We start from the raw sequence: 19,151 nt of genomic DNA on the forward strand, positions 1-19,151 counted from the left end.
GATAAGGTGTCCTTGATTGTCATTGAAAACCGGAAAATTGTTGTGAATCCATTACTTTCCTTTTTTCTTTGCTCTTTGGATTGATAAAGTTATATTGAGGGTGTTGTGCTGAAAAATGAGGAAATCAAAGTCTCAGGGGGGGCCATGGCCCCCCCTGGCCCCCCCCTGCGGGCGCCCATGTGAATCTCCGCTATTCAATTAATGAAATTTTGGATCTTGTCGAACATTCAATTAAAAATATCCACATTCAACTCCGATGAGGGAGAAGATATTTTGGAAGTATGTCGCAAACTTTCTAAGTTTTGGAACAGTTAAAGCATCTAGAAATTCTGAAAAGGATATATTTGAAGTTCTAGATAACCAGATAAATGTGCGTATCAAAAAAAAATTGTTGACGACGACGTTTACTCATATCTGTAATGTGAGAAAAAGTTCGATAATGAAGTTTGAAGCAAAAATTAAAATAGAATTTTTCTAATTCGATTGTTCATACCATTCGATTGTTCCTAAATTGGAGGTGCGAAGAAAAATGATAAATTCCCTGAATAATTTTAAGGAGCAAATGTACTATACATGGGCCCGCAAATGCTATGTTTTCTGGATACAGGGTACCTACGTTTCTTGTAGTCCTACTTTTTTGTGATGCATATAACATTTTATCGAATCTCTTATTGATCCTCTCTACAGATTGGATAAATAAATACCAAAAATTATAATTAATTATTTATCACTGGATCCTATAATAATTTGAATTTTCCTTGGGATTTCTGAAAATTTGTTTGACAAGAAACCGTTAAGTGTAGTTCTGGACCAGAGATTCTTTTCACATTTTTCTAAACAACCAGTGGTTCATCCAAAAGGTCTGGTGAAAAGAAGCGGGCACTCTTCCAGAAAAAATATCACAAAAACTTTAAATTGGAATATCTATGCCAAATTCAAGTTAAATATCTTGTGGGGAGAAGGTGCACCCTCGTTAAGCTAGCAGAAAGACTTTCGAATTTTTGATTTTTATTTTGATTTTGTAGGCTTATTTATTATTACCTTATTCAAAAATTTTTTTTTCTTGAATTGTCGGAGAAATCGCGGGTTCTGCGAGCTTTACGGTTGAGCTAGCGGAACCCAATCGTAACTATACTCCTCAGAATAATTTAAATAACATAATAATTTTAGGCTCTATTCAAACTAATTTATCACCCTATTCCGGCGTTTTGATAAGTAAATACACCTTTGACGACTTGGTATAATCGTTTTGGTGTTTCGCCTCCTGTCAGATTGTGATTATTTCCATAGTAACGTACTTGGACGTTCGCCCAAAAAAAAAAAAGTCAAGCTCACTGAAATGTCATTGAATTTTTTAAAAGGCAGCGCTTTGGTTATAGGTCCATTAATAAATAAGAAATTGAAATTATTTTTCGTGATATAATCATAACGAATACCAGAGTGTAGACTATATATTTCGATTATGCGGACCTTTTCATCTCGTCGTATTTCGGGAAACACCACACGAGTTGCACTCTCGTGTCTCAGTGTTTAATCGAATATTATATATGCTCTTATGACATAATAACTGATCATTCAATGAATATTAAGTGAATATTCAATGATTATTTAGTTAATACTTATTCGAATATTCCAGATTCCACTCAAAAAACCTAGCCACCTATGACTGGAACTTTGTTGATATCTTTAAATAAATAAATATATTTCCGGTGGTTTAAAAAATAATGAGCATTTCACAATTGAAAAAAGATGGAATTGTCATAAATAATATTTTGCTATTAAAGTCATCTAGACTTTCTTCCTCCAATCCATGTTTGAATGCCATTAAAACTGGCACAGAATCTCCATCAATATCACGATATTCCAACATAGCCACCATGCCATCAATTTCCATAGCAGAAAAATATGCATAATTATTCAACAGATTTATTGAATGAACAGGTAATACTGAACACAGTTTACTGTTATCTGATGGATAAATGTAAAAATGTTCGTTATTCTTGGAAAGTCGAGAGTACCCTGGTTTTACCGAAAAAATGGTTACTTATATTTTTATAATCAAATAGTCGTTTGGAAAATCCAGCAATTAGTTCTATTCCATGACAACGTACAAAATACAATAGATCTTTAAGTAGACGCAGTAAAACCTGCGCTGGGACACTACAATCTACATAGACCCATTACAGGTATACAGGTATATGAACCCATTATAGCTATACAGGTATATATTTTTTATTTTCCATTATCTTTCTTACTTTCGTAGAATTTATTTCATTGAAAAAACCAAAGAACCCATATCATACTCATCTTTCCGAATGTATTTTCTATCCGTAGAATCTTATGTTATTATTATTAGAACTCTTTATTGCTAAACTCATATGTTAGAATTCATATTCGATTTGCATTTTTCACGTACTGGCGGTATGAGATTAGGGGAGAGTGGGGCTGGAAGTTCCCGGGGTAAGGTGTTCCGATGGTAATAACTTTTTAACAAAAAGAGATATCAAGAAAATGTAAATTAGGCTATTTTGTGAACCACTGGAAGTTTAAAAAAAATAAAAAGAAACTCTTGTTCAGTACTACACTTTGGTTTGTTATAGTTTTGTCGTATTTGCAATCGATTTCGAGAAAAAAATTCAAACAGCTCTCTATAGCAATTCTCAGGAAAATCCAAATGATTATAAAGATCCAGTTAGGTAGCTGTGATGAATAAATTAATTATAAGTTTTGATACTTATTTACCAACTGTGTAGCGAAGATTAATAAAGATTCGATAAACTGGTTAAGCATCACAAAAAGTAGCACTACAAGAAACACCCTGTATCTCGAAACCAAAGCGTTTGCGGGCTCATGTTTAAGTGCCTTGATACAAAGGGCGGTAAGGCATGCAAAGCTTCGAAAACTAAATGAGATTAAAAACATCTGTTCCGCTGAAAACACTTAGCCTTTGTCAGTAACTAGTTTCGAACGCAGAATCGTAGGAAATTTCCATATGTTAAATGTGTAAACAACTTTAACACACGTAATTCGAAGTGTTGTTTTTCGTCTTTGTGAAATACATTACATCCCTGATTCAGTTAGGGTAATAGGCAATACCAGTGCCGTATCTAGGGCGTGGCAAAGGTGCACTTGTCACGGGCGCAAGGTCTGCAGGGGCGCCCAAAAATATCAAGAGAAAAAATAATTGGAGCACACATAATAATTCGAAAGATCACAACTCGGTTTTCAAGTATACGCCTCGCAACGAGCAATGACGAGGAATCTGGAAACCAAGGACGGAGATCTTTCTTTTTCTTGGGGGGGGGGATTCTCGAACAAAATTTTTTTTTACAACAACGTTTACTCATATCTGTAATGTGGGAAAAAAGTTTGATAACGAAGTTGAATCTTAATTACTCAATATTTTTTTTTATTACCAATTCGATTGTTCTCACCTTATACTGGGTTTTCCTAAAAAGGATTTACGAAGGAAAATATTCCTTAGGATAATTTTAAGAAAAAAAAGTCCTATAAACATGAGACCGCAAACGCTTTGTTTTCGAGATACAGGGTGTTTCTTGTATAGTCATAATTTTTAGTGATGCTTATATTTATTAGTTTATCGAATCTTTATTAATCTTCGCTACAGAATTTGTTGATAAGTACCAGAAGTTATAATCAATTTATTCATCACAGCTTACTAACTGGATTTTTATAATAATTTGGATTTTCCTGAGGATTACCAGAGAGCTGTTTGAATTTTTTTTTCGAAATCGATAGCAGAAACGACAAAACTATAACAAAACAAAAAGTGTTGTACAAGACAAGAGTTTCTTTCCACATTTTTCTATAGAACCAGTGCTTCACCAAAAAATAGTTCTGGTGGAAAGAAGCAGGTACCCTTCCACAAAAAATATCACACTGCAGATTTGCATACAAAATAAGCATATCACAAGCTGAAAACTTTAAATCGGAAGATCTATGCCAATTAAAATTGAATATCTTGTGAAGGATAGGTGATATGAGAAAAAAACTTGAACTTTAACACCGGCATCTCAAAAACAAAGCGTTTGCGTAATCGTGTTAGGACTTTTTTTCCTAAAAGGATCCGAGAAATCTGTCATTTTCATTTGTACCTCCAATTTAGGAACACCGTTCAGATATAATCAATTCAAAACTGATATATTCACAAAAAAAATTGCAATTTGAATGATCCACAATAAATTATATAACACAGCCCAGACAATTTTCAGATGGGAATTACTCAGTTCAGTTCTTTGACAACTACAGTATTGTGACGAAAATTATACAAAAAACTGAAAACAACGGGTAGGTAAGTGTATACCGATGACGAATGCAAAAATCACAGGTAACAAAAAAGGGGCGATGCCGAGAAAACGGATAGATGAAGGAAAATAATAAACCTCGGACAAAGACGAGCTGAAATGCAATTAATGTACTCATTTTGAAAGCGATAATAAACTCATAAACGGTAAAGGGGTCCGATTTTTTACTGACGTGTCGATTTCAAAGGAAAGAAAAATGATTATTATTATTGGTTCATTTGATGGAGAAATTTTCGTTATTCGTATTCGCGATATTTCTAGAATTTTTTATTTTGAAAATCTTGGGGTGGGGTAATCACACCCAGTACCTCCCCATTTCTACGCTCTTGGATTGAAAAAAATGTTGACGAAAAAATGGAATACTTACACTTTGAATTAATTAACCTTTGTTTTAGAGTCTAAATCAGACTCCTCCATCAGACAAACTCTTAAAATGTTCAGAATTTGTCAACACAGAGAGACATATTGGTCTATCTCATTATAAAATTTTTCACTGTCAATTCATTTTTCAGTAAATTCATCAAATATGTACGATCTACTCCTATTATAGGGAATAAATATCACTATTCTTTACCTCTATAAAGCGGTTTAGGTCTATATCATCTTGTAGGGGAGAGTTGGATAATACCGCGGGGTTGATAATTCCGCGCTTCAGTATTATTCAAAAACTATTCACTTTTTCTTTGATGTAGTGTGTATACATCAAAGCTGGACATGCCTACATCCTTCTCCGCGCAATGCCATCACGGTCCCTGAAACGACGAAAATAGCACGCCCTGTAGAAGTTTTTTTCGTCACTCCTTATAATTTTTCGCGTACTTTCAGTAAGAGGTAAGTAATACTGTATTTATATTGTAATACTTTGATACTATAAATTTCTAATGCTTGTACACTGTAGAATTATTGACCGAATACTTTTTTACGTACTATAATATTTCCCATAAAATTTTGAGCTTAAAAAATAAAATTATCAAGTTTGATTATTCCGCGCCGGGGCGCGATATTATCAATCCGTAAAATATGAAGTCTGTACTTGAGGCTATTCGAAACGGAAATAAAATAAAGACATCTGCTAGAAACTTCAGACGAAAATTTACTTAGACTTCATGTTATAAAAAAATATTTACGTTTTGTTGTCATATAGACTTTAAGTTTCCATCAATACTTATTGCGTGATATTTTATATACTGATTTAATTTTGAGAAGAAGATTCGGCTCTCCCTATCTTCACGCAGGAAAATTACTCAGAAAGATATCAATTTTTTTATTATTAGATACTTTTGTTACTTACCCATTCGCGAGCAAATAATGTGGGCACGATTTTGTCAAACCTGGGCACGATAATATCGAATCAGTTCGATAATACCGCGCCTCTATTTTTTTTTATAAATTGACAATAAATACTTTTTGATTAAATTTCAGAAGTTTTTGTTATGCGGTTATTGTACCTGAATAAATGTCCTACTAATTACTCAATGTTGTTTCTTTCAATATCAAATAGTTTCCTAATTATAGGTCCAAGTCCTTAGGGGCTCGGTATTATCCAACTCTCCCGTAAGTCGAATTTAATCAAGAATGAATTGTATAACTCGAACTACGCCTATGTCGAACTATACGTAACTCAACGAAAAATCTTGCTCCCGTGGTGTTTCGAGTAATACGAGTTAACTCTTAACTGCATTAATTATCATATTTGATATATCGTATTTTTAATACTGCTAGGGACATCTATGAGCGAGTGTACGAATTTTATGACGTTACTCATTGGAGACAGTAATTCGGATATAGTGAAATGATTTGCAACATTAATCGCAATTTCTCTTAATTCTGGTGGTGTTAAATCGATTTCGTCAGACATAACTAACGAATTTAATGAGTAATTGTAAATTATTTCAAAATTCTAAACGTACGATTCATATCCAAATTCCGTAATCTGTCAATGTTCGTAACAGTCACACCAACTGCAATGATACAATACAAATGTCACTAGGATATTCAATCTAAATTTTTCATTTAATTTCGACAATAATTCACAAAACTTGACTGAAATAGAGAAAATATCGTCTAATACTCGTTGCAGAAGGCAATTCCAACACTCATGCGTTCGAATTTCGCATTCGTGTTAGAATAGAAGCCCATTCTGCAACTTGTTTTAGAATATAGTCCGTTCAGGAATTATTGACATCCCGGGTGGCTGGTGGAAAATCGAAATTAAGTTGGTAATGGCTCATTCGATCAGTAACATTTTGAATTGCAGATTTCGGGTTGGCATTGGAAATGTCATTGACAGGAGGTTAGATTATTCAGTTTGTTTGTATTATTGGTTTTGATCCAAGAAATTTTGAAACTAAAAAGTTGTATCAATTTCAAACACACATTGATTAGTTTATTTGAGTATTTCTCACAGTACTGTTTGAAAAAAGAAGGCAAGTCATTACAGCCTGGATTATTAGAGGAAGAAAATCTGTGCAATACGATTTCACCTTCAAAGAATCATTGAATGATTTGATCGTTACCAAAAGCAACCAATATATCAGTCTGGATAAAATTTGACCAAAAAGCATCTGAATTTCAATAAATCAAAGACAACATTACATAAAATTTATTGGTCACAAGTTCAAAACAGTAAATAAAAGGAAAATTCTTATTGATAAACAGAAAAATATAATAAGTTGAGTACGATTTTATGGTGAATACGTCAGAGGAAAGAAAATATAGAGGTGCCTTATAGCATTTGTTGACATCGCTATAACATTTTTGTTTACAAACACTTATAATGTACTGCGTTGCCATTCTGAGGAAGAAGTAAACTTTTCTCCGTTCTGTGGCATAGATGTTTTGCGAATATTGTGGGGATTTGGCAACACGGTTCTGTTGTTGTTATTGCACGTGACAACTAGAGGGACGTTAAGGGTTAACTGTTCATTTTAATTTCACGTTTGTAATCGTCGTTATTTTATACAAGTTTGTGAATTTAAAGTTACATATTGTTAATTTTAATCATGGTAAAACCTCGAAAAACATGTATAGTGTGTAAAACATCCGGAAATGAAAACCTAACCTATCATAGGTAAGTTCACGTTTTGAGTCCATAGGCGTAGAATATATCTCGTCTAAAAAATTCGATCCATTCTTTAACGATTTCCTAAAAATTTTCTTGTTTTATGTGCGAATCTATACGCATCTCTAATATCTATCCTATTCATGAAGTAAAATTTAACCATAAGAGACACTAGAATGAAGTGTAATCTGAATAATGTGAAATTGTAATGCAGTGCCAACTGTGGAATTTTTTCTAAAAAGTATGTCAGTAGATTTTTGATAGATTTCTGAACGATGATGGTAGATTTTTAGTAGATAACTCCAAAACCAGTAATCAGTAGAAAGAAAGAATTAGAAGAACGATTCCGTTGAAGGAGAGGCTCATTGATCATTTCGGACAGAGGAACTGTTTTTTTGATTATCATACATAATTGTTTTTCAAGCCAATTGACCTTATTGATTCCTTCAACCCAAAAAGAAAAATTATGAAGCTGTCATACTTATCGAAATTGTAATAAATCATGTGTTAAAACTTCTTAGTGTTATTACTGTGTCTTCTCCCCAATGCATTATGAATCAAATTTGAAACAAATGAATTCCCCCTTTATTTTTGAGAAAAAAAGTTAGTATGAATTTTTTTAACTTACAACTTCTGTTGTGTCGGCAGCACACAATTGCACTTTTCTGTATTGTGGGTTGCTGACTCATAAAATGCTTTGAAAATATTGGCAATATGAGCCAATATGGAACGAGCGGTTTTTTATAACAGCAAAAACATTATTATTAATTGGAACTGTTAATGTTACTTTCTTGTTCTCCGCATATTTCGTCGCTATAAACAATAGTATTCGCATTATCGCTAATTTCGATAAGTTTATTAACTTCGCTGTGTGTGGCAAATTAATTCAAGTGTTAGTAACTGATAGAGACAGTAATTAGTTATAAGGTTCAAGAATATCAAGTGCATGACAACTGGTGTGCCATCATTGAGGGATCCCTCCTGGCCTACGAAAGAAAAGGAAGCCCCAAAAATCATCACGGCCCTTTTGGAGTTGGTAAGAGCTTTTATATTCAGTTTCTCATTAGCGGAAAATCTGTGAATTGTTTTTGCCATCGCAACATCTATAATAAAAATACAGTCCATACTCGCTCTACTTATTAAATACAGTGAAGAGCTAACAACTTCTTTCTCTTTTGCAGTCAGGCTATAAATTAGCCTTTTACTGCTCCATCTCAATATAATTCACCTCTGGTGAGCTATTTTGATCTGCTCTAGCAGGTGGCAAAGTTTGTGTAATCATTACACAATCTCTGTGCCAGTAAGGGTTTGGCTCTAATACACACTTCCTAGAGAAGTGCCATCTTCGGTCGTTTGTGTTTCCTAGGAGCCGAACATGCGTAACACATGACCGGCCGGATGGTGGACTTATAAAGAAGAAGCTTGTTGGAAAGAGACATTTTTGTGCTTTTGCAAAGTAGCGGTTGCAACGCTGCCGCTGTTGTCTTTCCCCTTCGTCACAGCTGATGTGACGTGTTGGTTCCAAGTGAGTTTTTTGTCAAGTATCACTCCCAGATACTTGGCCTCGTTTTTCCATTACAATCCTCCTACCGAACATTACGACGAGTCCGATGGGATCTATTTTCTTTCGGCTAAAAAAAACTGCTTTGATCTTCTCAGGGTTTCTTGTAGGTACTTCGTTGCCATTTTGGGACACCAAGAACTGGCAAGAAAGGCGGTATCGTCAGCGTAAAGTGCCATGGAGTTTTTCACCGTTTTTGGCATTTCGGATACATATATTGTGAAAAATATTGGAGACAGCAGAAATCCTTGCGGAACTCCGGCTAAAAGAGACCTCTCTGAAGACAATACTCCGTCAAATCTGGCTCTAAACTTGCGAGAATGCAGGTAAGAAGCTAAAAGTTGGACCATGGAGAGTGGGAAACCTGCCGTAAGCAGTTTGTATAGCAGTCCTTTGGGCCGTACTTTATCAAACGATTTGGCTACATCCAAAAACACAGCTCCTGTGACTTGTTTCCGGTTATATCCATCCGTGATTGGTTCCACTACTCGGAGCACTTGTTGCACAGTGGAATGTTGGCTTTAAAAACCGAACTGTTCCTACTGTATGATATTCTTTTCTTTCGTTATTGTGTTGAATCTTTAGCATTGACTATATTCGTCAGTGCTACTAAAGCTTTTCGAGGGAGGTTCCGCAACGTCAAGTTAGTAATGCCGTCCGGTCCTGGTGCCGTTCTCACTTTACTCGACATAATAGTGTTCTGGATTTCCTGAACGGTTCGAAACCAATAGCTTCCGTTGATTCATTTTTCACTTTGCGGTTGACGTCCTCAATGTGGTCCAATTCCGCATAGTTGTAACTACAGCTGCATTGGCGTTGGAGGTTATCTGCGAAAGCTTCAGACTTTTCTTCTGGACTGTATACCATTCCTCGTAAACCGTGAATCGGCGGGGTTGGTTTCCTATCTGAGTGCAGTGCTTTGGCCATCCGCCAAACACTGTTGTCTTCTGTGGAAAGAGAAAGTAGTTTCTCTTCCCAACTATCATTCCGGACCTTTCTGAGAGCCTCCTTCCCAGCAAACACGTTACATCACTTGGCAGTTTCGCGAAGTCTCAAATTGCACATTGACAGATATCTTCATTGCGATTACGCATACTTGTTCTAAACATATTTATTTTGCGACATTGCTTTGTTAACAACAATTCGAAGATGCAGTGATAATAATTTGAGGATATTAATAAATAACCACAATGCCATCCCCATAGAAAGTGGTAAATTAGTAGTTAAAAAGTTTACCATCGAGCGACTTCGCAACGAAGTCTTTTTGAGAACTACACAATGTTAACATGAATTGGATGATATTTCAAATCCTTTTTGAGTGGGTCACTTTATGTTCCCAATGTGGCTGTTTATTCTGGTGAATGTAATAGTAATACTTTGCACATTATTATTTTCAATTATCCATCTGTGGCACTGAAATATCCAGCCCTCAAAGAGTCCGACGAATATTTATTTATTCTCCTTCATCTGGATGTAATAAACAAAAACAAACGATTCAGAGCAATCCGAGAGGTCGTCGGTGAGACCAGAACGTGATCCTAATAGAAGCATTTTTGCAACAAAATACAGATTACGTATTCACTTGGTCCGTTTTCTGGCTGATCGAGCGATATTTCGAAAACTACAATAGCTATAGGCTTCCCGTTTTTTCAGTTTTATTTGTGCGTTGGTGTCTGCCATGTGGCTGGTGATATAGCTATATCACCAAAAAACCAATAAATTAAAATATATATAGTATTTTTTTATAAGTGGTCAAATGAAGACCGGCTCTGTTTGTTAATTTTATTATTTTATGAGAGATAATTTCACTTTTTTGTGACGTTTGTTTTTTTAAATTTGATTGAATAATTATTTATTATATGGATGTTTCATTACTTCATTTCCCATTTCCAAATTGTATGTACAAATTTCTACAGGATTACTTTTGTGATATTCATAAAATAGTCCCTTTGGCACTATACAGTGTGTTTCCAAATTGTATGTATGACTTTGTACAAGATATTCTACACATTAAATAAATGATATTCTATATAGGAATCCTTGTCCGAATTTGAACAATACAAGGCATTTGACCTATATCAAATATCATTTATTCAATGGGTAGAATATCTTGTACAAAGTCATACATACAATTTGGAAACACACTGTATAGTGCCAAAGGGACTTTTTTATGAATATCACAAAAGTAATGTTTTGTGGGGATTACAGATTCCTGCGTTACGGTCATGGTGGCGTTGCCAACAAGGTTAACGCTTCCCCCAACAGAGGGCGCAACAATCTACTTAAGCCTCGAAGTAAGCATCTTAAACGGAGATAAGCCGAGCATTTTGTGTCTGTTCTATATTTTATTTTTAATGTTTTATAACCGTCTAACTAGGAGTAGGCATATAGAGGCCTAGTTAGATAACCATTTATTTTTCCCGTTAACTAGGAGTAGGCAGATTGAGACCTAGTTAGCGCATGTCCCGTTATAGTTATCCCGAGGTTAATCAGGAGTAGGCAGATTAAGGTCTGAATAAACCCCACCATCGACCAAGTCGTCACGCTGTCCCAAAAGTTTTATTTAATAAAGTTCAAAATTTTATCTTATATGGAAGTCAGTATGTGTACTCTATGTGTAGTGAAAAAAAAATAGAATTGAGAAGTCTAATAATGAAATCATAATCGAACTTCCTATTGAAATTGATATAATGTTCTCTATGTGTGGTGAAAAAAAGGGAATGGAATATAGAGATATCAAAGAGACCTCGCATGAAACGACCCAATGTGGTTATTAAAAAGACATTTATTGACTCAAAAACTTCCATAAAAGTGACAACAAATGGATGTTTTTTTGGGGATATTTTTTCATGTCTCAATTTGAACAACACAACGACTTGAAATGCGTACATGATGTCGCGGACATTTCGCTGCAAATGCGAGCGGGAGGCAATGTTTTTAATACATCGCATGCGAGCTTTTAGTTGCAAAGTTACTTCCATGGTACTTCACAGTTACCTCCCAGTGTTTGCTGGGTTGACTCTATCTTTGAGCTAGAGTGCTTCTCTCTGATAAGCTCCGCCATCAATAGGTTATTACCACCAATAACACCCAAGAATCGCTCGAATTTCATGTTTTCTATTTTCAGCTGTTTGAAATGCAGGAATAAGAAAAAACCTTCTAATTTTACACAGACATCCTAAAGGACTAATGAACACGTAGGTACCTTTCATTTTGCAAACACAGAACCTTTCAGAAACTATAATTGATCATTTCAAAGAGCGATTTAACGAGCACACATATATAGGTATTAAATATGAATAACAAATATTAATCGCTCATTGAAATGATCAATTATAGTTTCTGAAACGTTTATTTGTGATTGCAAAGTGATAGATACTTACGTATCAATTAGTCCTTCAGAAAGTATGTGTGAAATTAGCAGCCTTATATTATTCATTCGGTACCTGCATTTGTCCGATTTATTGTTACGTGAATATTGGCATTTTTTCGATATTCCGCTTGAATTATATATTTATTTGAAGTACCTATATGTATTCGGTAATGATTGATTGCAAGTACTGACTTTGTTTTAAAGGTAAAAAAACCTGACCCGCCACCTCTTGTCCACATGTTTTTGGATAAGAACAAGATCTATGTTAAAACTGTCGAAATCAAAATCAGGATAGATATTTTTCAGGGGGACACGCAGAGTCTCTTCTGGTTTTGTTTGGCGCTAAACCTACTGAGAAGCCAGTTAGATACATCGACGACCTCAAGCTCTACTCCGCTAACGACGAGCAATTGGGAAATGTGGTAGCGTTCTTTGAGGCTATCGGAATGAAGCCGGGGAAAGATGAATGTGCCGTGGTTCAGGCGAAGAGAGAAGTCAAGTACAATTAATAGGGGACAGATCTGGTCGGCACGCAGAACTTGACGATACAAGAATGCCAGAGTCTTTCATCTTCCTCAGAGCACATCAAGCCCTAAGATCCCTGAAATGAAATGAAGAACATTTTCAAGGCAAAATTTGTAAAAAAATTTTTGTAGTCTCATTCTAAAATAAATTGAAGGACAACAATCAATACGGTAAGGCCTTTCGGTTTCAAGGTGGACAGAGAAATGGGGAATCAGAAAAATTGGAGAACAAGATGAATATTTCAAATTTGATCGATAATTTTTGAAGGTCCTGAGAAGGACCGATTAGTTAGACGAACCATTCTCATCACAACAGTAATTTTTATATTCACTTCTTCTTCTTCAAAGGTGCTGCTTTTTTCGGAGTTGCCACAGACTTGACTGATTTGGGTTTTGGAGCTTTCGGTTTCTTAGTTGGCGATTTCGCAATCTTCTTAGCTTTAGAAGGGGATTTGGCGGCTTTGGGGCTCTTCTTCTCGGTTGTTGCAACTGCTTTCTTCGTTTTCGTTACAGCGGCTTGTTTTTTGGCAACAGTAGACTTCTTTTTCTTCTTGTCGGTCACCACAGCTGATGCCGAAGTGGATTTTTTAAGATCATCTTTGGACTTGGAGGTGGCTTTTTTAATCACTTTCTTCTGGGATCCCGATGTCGAACCACCAGCTGCCAATTTGAACGAACCAGATGCGCCTTTTCCTTTTGTCTGAACTAAAGATCCAGATTGCACAGCTGATTTGAGGTATTTCTTAATGAAAGGAGCCAACTTTTCCGAATCTACTTTATAGTTGGAAGCTATAAATTTCTTGATGGCCTGCAATGACGATCCACTTCTTTCTTTCAAATCTTTGATGGCGTTATTAACCATCTCTGAAGTCGGAGGATGGTTGGGTTTGGCCTGTTTCGCGGTCGCAGTCTTTTTCTCGGATTTCTTCGCAGTTTTCGCACCGATTGGAACGGACGCACCGCTTTGTTGCACCTCTGTATCGGCAGAAGACATTATCGTGATAATTGATGAAATCGTTACACGGTATATATATTTATCTATATATGTATATATGTATATATATCAAGAACGTTAGATACACTTTCTACAGGAAAAATACTGAAAATTAATGCATTAAAACTGAAGTCGACGGAACTTTGGCTAGAAATGTATGAATATGAGGATTATTTCGAGCAAAATGCTCAATTGATCAATCCTTGAAATTTCCGAATGGAAAAATCAAAAATAGAAAATTTCTGCACCATATCGTCTAGAAATATTCCCGGAAAATTTCCCATAATCGATAATAAACGACATTCGAACGAAGGAATGTGAATTCCGGTATAAAACGCTATCGTTAACAAAGGTGGTCCTTCGAGCCAGAGTATTGGCCTCAGTTTTCTCCATGTAATTTGATTAATAGGAAATATAATCAATTGTATTTCAGGGAACGTAAATTGTTCGAATTTTCATTAATTCAAAGCATACTTGATATAATCGATAACTTTCCTACAATTAGGGTTATTATAGTTCTGAAAGTGGCGAGTCGGTAGGGTGATCTAGTGTGGATGAATCTTCTAACTGTTCAATGAAGACAATTTTAAATCAACTCGTGAGAAATAACAGACAGGAAAGGATAATAATCGTATTTTGGAGCAGGCTGGAAATGTAGCTGATTGTTCATAAATTCATAGAAAAGCTTTTCCGCTACATAATGCCGTAATACAAAAGAGCGTTCGGAAAAAGTAGTCAATCTAATATGAAAACTCGATTAATGTTAGACACGCACTAACGGATGAATTACCTGAAGAACGGACCAGGAGGTAATCATACAAATTAATAGTTTGAAAAAAAAAGGATAATATAAAATCTCCATAAAAAAAAACAATTTGTAATCCCATACTGGAAGCAGGAATCAGCGAATGATATAAATGGGAACCAGCGATATCGTGCAAACAAAACTATATTACCTCATTTAATTAAGATATCAAATAATTCAGTAAGTAAACTACTTTTAATAATTCAAGTGAAATACTAAATTGTTAATTCTGCACTTCAAACATGTGAAACTTAAGTAACACGGGAGAGTATAAATCTCAAGTATAATATTGTCAGTCCAATGGGCACTGGAAGAATGTCTAGGTAAAGTTGCTTCACCCTCCACTCATTATTATTATCATATTATAATAATATTGTATTATAATTATATTATAATGGATATGGAATGTCTTGATGATGAGTCTGATAACTCACTGGCAGATTGAATGGTCATAGAATCGAAAGTATAAATTTCCATCAACTCGTCATTAAGCTGAACGATGAAGAGAGCCTGAAATGTTTATGATGATGAGTACATACTGGCAGATTTAATTTTTATTGTTATTAACGGTCATAATAGTGCCGTAATGTAATTTTCCATAAATCTGTTATTGAAGAAAAGAAGAAAGAAAGAGGTGAGCAATGAAGAATTTTTGCTGGTTTATGCAATGGTATTGTTGATCGGAGTCATGTAATATACAGCGAAAACAAGATCCCTATATGAAGAATAAGGAATATAGTTCAAAAAGCATTAATACAAGGATGTGCCACGTCCCCGACACTTGTTAACAATATAGAACAGAAATGAACATCTGAACACGCTGAGAGGTTTTGGTGAGCAGTTTGCATGTAATATTTTTGGCAGACGCTCTATTGTAAGATTCACTACTAATGATGTTATATTTAAGTGAAAGCAATTAATATGATTAATACCGGCACCACTGACATCATCAGCATATTTAATGGCCTAATATATATATATATATATATATATATATATATATATATATATATATATATATATATATATATGAACCCAGCGGTTCATATTTGACACCCTTATGAGAGATAAGTTCAACGGTTGATATATATGTTTTTTCTTTGTAAATATAATATGGATTGTACCGTGTGTGAAATATTGTGCAATGCGGGATAGGAATGAGAAAATTGGCTTCTCGATTAGAAAATGTGTGATCTCGTTATACGCGGAGGGGATTAACTTAGCGAGAATTATCAACTCAAACGGGTGGGATGAACGGAACTTCTTCTTCTTGATAGTGCCAATCCGTTATCGGATATTGGAGACCATTCTGGCTATTGTGACCTTATTCACTGCTGCACGAAACAGTCCAATTGTTGTTTCCCAGAACCAGACTCTCAAATTTCAGAGCCACGAAATTCTCCTCCTGCCGGGACCACTCCTTCCCCCAACCATGCCTGCTGTATTAGGGGTTGTCCATTAATCACGTGATCTTTTTTTAGCATTTTTTAAACCCCCCTCACCCATTGGTGATACGTAGTGAGGTTTAAGACCACCCCCCCTCCCCCTTCGCAACATCACGTGTATTTTTAGTACCTACAACGAATCTTAAAATTTTCTGAATATTATCTTAATTTAAATACAGGTATAAACTATAATCTTTCTTCTGAAATTAAGGACCATAATAAAAATGTCCACACCAGGTTGCAAGTTTTTTTTGATTGCCATAACAATAATAATAAACGAAAAGTGTAATCATAGGAAAAACATGTATTGTACTAGTACATGAATATATTTAATAAGAAGTCGTATTTTGGTCTTCTTGTTCAGGTCGTGAATCGTGAAAAGTTTTTTCATTTTAATGAAAGCTGCTCTTGCCTTTTCAATCCTACAGCGGATTTCCCTTGAATGATCCCATGCCGAGGTACGAAATTGTTTCGACTCTCTACCATTCTGTTGTCGATGTAAAGTTGATGAACGGAACGCGCAGAAGAAATAATTATATATCTTATCGCCGCCTACCGTCATCGATTCTGTGAAAATATTTTATGGAATAATTTATATATGCCCATTTCTTAATTTGTTCAAATTGATAAAATAAGGTGGCAATAAAATTTGGATAAGAAATTTTCCTCCTAGAGCACTACTAACTAAATGCTTATAAACTTGAATAGACAACACTTTTGTTTGTCCTCGGAATATTTATATATTTTGTGATCGTATGGTCACAGCAATTCCAAGTAAAAAAAAATTAATAAATAATATTTATAGTTGGGTGAATGAAAATGTTAGCTGTTTACCCTTAACGGTGAATTCCAAAAGAATTATCTCGTCATTGTAATTTGGTTGCCCATCTCACGGACAGGTTTAGCCTTTGTGGGAATTTTGTTTGCTTTCGGATTGTATGATATTTGTGTAATGGAAAAAACGAAGAAACGTTAACTTTGTGGTCCTGAAAAGGACCGATAGCAATATTTCGATGGTGAAATTTAACCTCCGAAACCGTACAACGTACGACCTTGGCGTTTCAAAGCATATACGACGTCCATTGCTGTTACAGTCTTCCTTTTTGCGTGTTCGGTGTAAGTTACAGCGTCTCTAATAACGTTTTCTAGGAATACCTTAAGTACACCTCTAGTTTCTTCGTAAATCAAACCAGAGATACGTTTCACCCCTCCGCGGCGGGCCAATCTTCTGATAGCGGGCTTCGTGATTCCTTGGATATTGTCTCGTAGAACTTTCCTGTGACGCTTAGCGCCACCTTTTCCCAAACCCTTACCACCTTTGCCTCTGCCAGTCATTTTTCCGTTAACGATTACAATAACAAGAATTAACTAAAGGTTTTACCGTAAAATACGGCTTTTATACCATCACAGTTTTCCCCACCACTAGATCTACACGACCAACCAATGATATTGCGAGAATGTGCAGTGGAACCGCCTACCTATTCCGCTATAAAAAGATGAATCTAAGATTTACCTCAACTAGTTTATACCCATACTCGAGATGGCCCGTACGAAGCAAACGGCAAGAAAATCCACTGGCGGAAAGGCACCGCGTAAGCAACTTGCCACAAAAGCGGCACGTAAAAGTGCACCCGCTACGGGTGGCGTAAAAAAACCTCATCGTTACCGTCCAGGTACCGTAGCTCTTCGTGAGATCCGTCGTTATCAGAAAAGTACCGAGCTGTTGATTCGCAAACTTCCTTTCCAAAGGTTAGTGCGCGAAATTGCCCAAGACTTCAAGACCGATCTCCGTTTCCAGAGCTCCGCCGTGATGGCCCTTCAAGAAGCTAGCGAAGCTTATCTGGTCGGTCTATTCGAAGATACAAATTTATGTGCCATTCACGCCAAGAGAGTAACCATTATGCCGAAGGACATTCAACTTGCTCGACGTATCCGTGGCGAACGTGCTTAAGCATCTTTTTCACAAAGTTTAAAATCGGTTCTTTTCAGAACCACAACTTTTTTTTTACATTTATACAATTGATTGCTTTCTTATAAGGTATCCCAAATTAAAGATCCGATATCAATAGTGCAATATAACCTTACTTAATTTCTTCCAACAAAATGCGTTACGAATTTCAATTTTGATTATGGATATCAGTCTTTTGATATCCTCTATATCTTGGCGCAATAGCTTATTTTAAGCTGGAAGCAAATTATGCCGTCTCATTTCCAATTCGATCATTCAACTGCAAAAGATTCTGATGACCAGCATTAGAGAGAAGCGATACCGTGATTTCTAGATCACGTTGTGAAACGTGAACGTTACTTTATGATATCAGTGAAATTAAAGCGTGACGTGATCACTGTTTAGGTTGCTTGTTAATAATATTTGTATGAATCACCCAAACCTGGGTTCGATTATATTTGCAACTCGAATTGGTCACTCATTCAAAGCAAAATTGTTATGAAAACATCCATTTTTCTTACATATTCAACTCTTTTCCTTATTTCAGATTTAGTTAGGAACGTAACAGAAGGATATCGACTTTTCAAATGTTTCCTCAAATTTGAAGAGGTGATTTTGAAAGATAATTTCAACTTGCATAAATTACAAGTAGCATAATTTACATCAACTTTTGTGAAGAAAGCCCAAAGATTGCTGGTCTTTCGCCTGTTATTATTCTTTCGCCTATTATTATTATGTCGCTGACGTGTTTTCGTTTATTTTTTATAATACAGAGTACCATTTATTGCTTCGGTCGACAACTTCAATATAGAAAGAATTTCTTTGGGGTTGTTTATCAAAGATAAGCATAAAATTAGAATTTTATTGCCACCACCAATTATGCAGTAATGCAGTAGTTATTAGTTTGCAGCAAGTATTTATTGTTTAACTAGTTCTACAAAAATACTTCCTACAGCATGCAAAGTTGCCTACGATGCTGGGATTGTCATAAAAATATGCAATTATGTTAGTCGAAAAAGGTTCCGAAGCAATAAAAACATCAGGCTGCCTTCATAATTTACGATTGCAACGGACGATGATATGCCCTGAAAAGATCTGTGAAATGTTCAAACTGT

General features: G+C 35.5%; 3 protein-coding genes across 3 annotated transcripts; 1 reads left to right on the top strand and 2 right to left on the bottom strand.

Moving 5' to 3' along the window:
• Positions 1-231: 231 nt before the first annotated feature.
• LOC123675397 (histone H1B-like) lies at positions 232-13,923 on the bottom strand. The gene is made up of 2 exons (XM_045610751.1): positions 13,280-13,923; positions 232-329 (listed from the first exon to the last, which is right to left on the bottom strand). The coding sequence occupies exons 1-2, from the start codon at positions 13,836-13,838 to the stop codon at positions 232-234; spliced, it is 657 nt and encodes a 218-aa protein (XP_045466707.1). The 5' UTR covers positions 13,839-13,923.
• A 3,142-nt stretch (positions 13,924-17,065) lies between these two features.
• Positions 17,066-17,573, bottom strand: LOC123675082 (histone H4). The gene has a single exon (XM_045610328.1). The coding sequence runs from the start codon at positions 17,421-17,423 to the stop codon at positions 17,112-17,114; it is 312 nt and encodes a 103-aa protein (XP_045466284.1). The 5' UTR covers positions 17,424-17,573; the 3' UTR covers positions 17,066-17,111.
• Positions 17,574-17,628: 55 nt separating this feature from the next.
• Positions 17,629-18,039, top strand: LOC123675398 (histone H3). Its single transcript, XM_045610752.1, has one exon. It carries the CDS (start codon positions 17,629-17,631, stop codon positions 18,037-18,039), a length of 411 nt encoding a protein of 136 aa, XP_045466708.1.
• The last annotated feature ends 1,112 nt before the right edge of the window (positions 18,040-19,151 follow it).

This window comes from Harmonia axyridis, chromosome 3 (genome assembly GCF_914767665.1).
Source record: "Harmonia axyridis chromosome 3, icHarAxyr1.1, whole genome shotgun sequence".
NCBI lineage: Eukaryota > Metazoa > Arthropoda > Insecta > Coleoptera > Coccinellidae > Harmonia > Harmonia axyridis.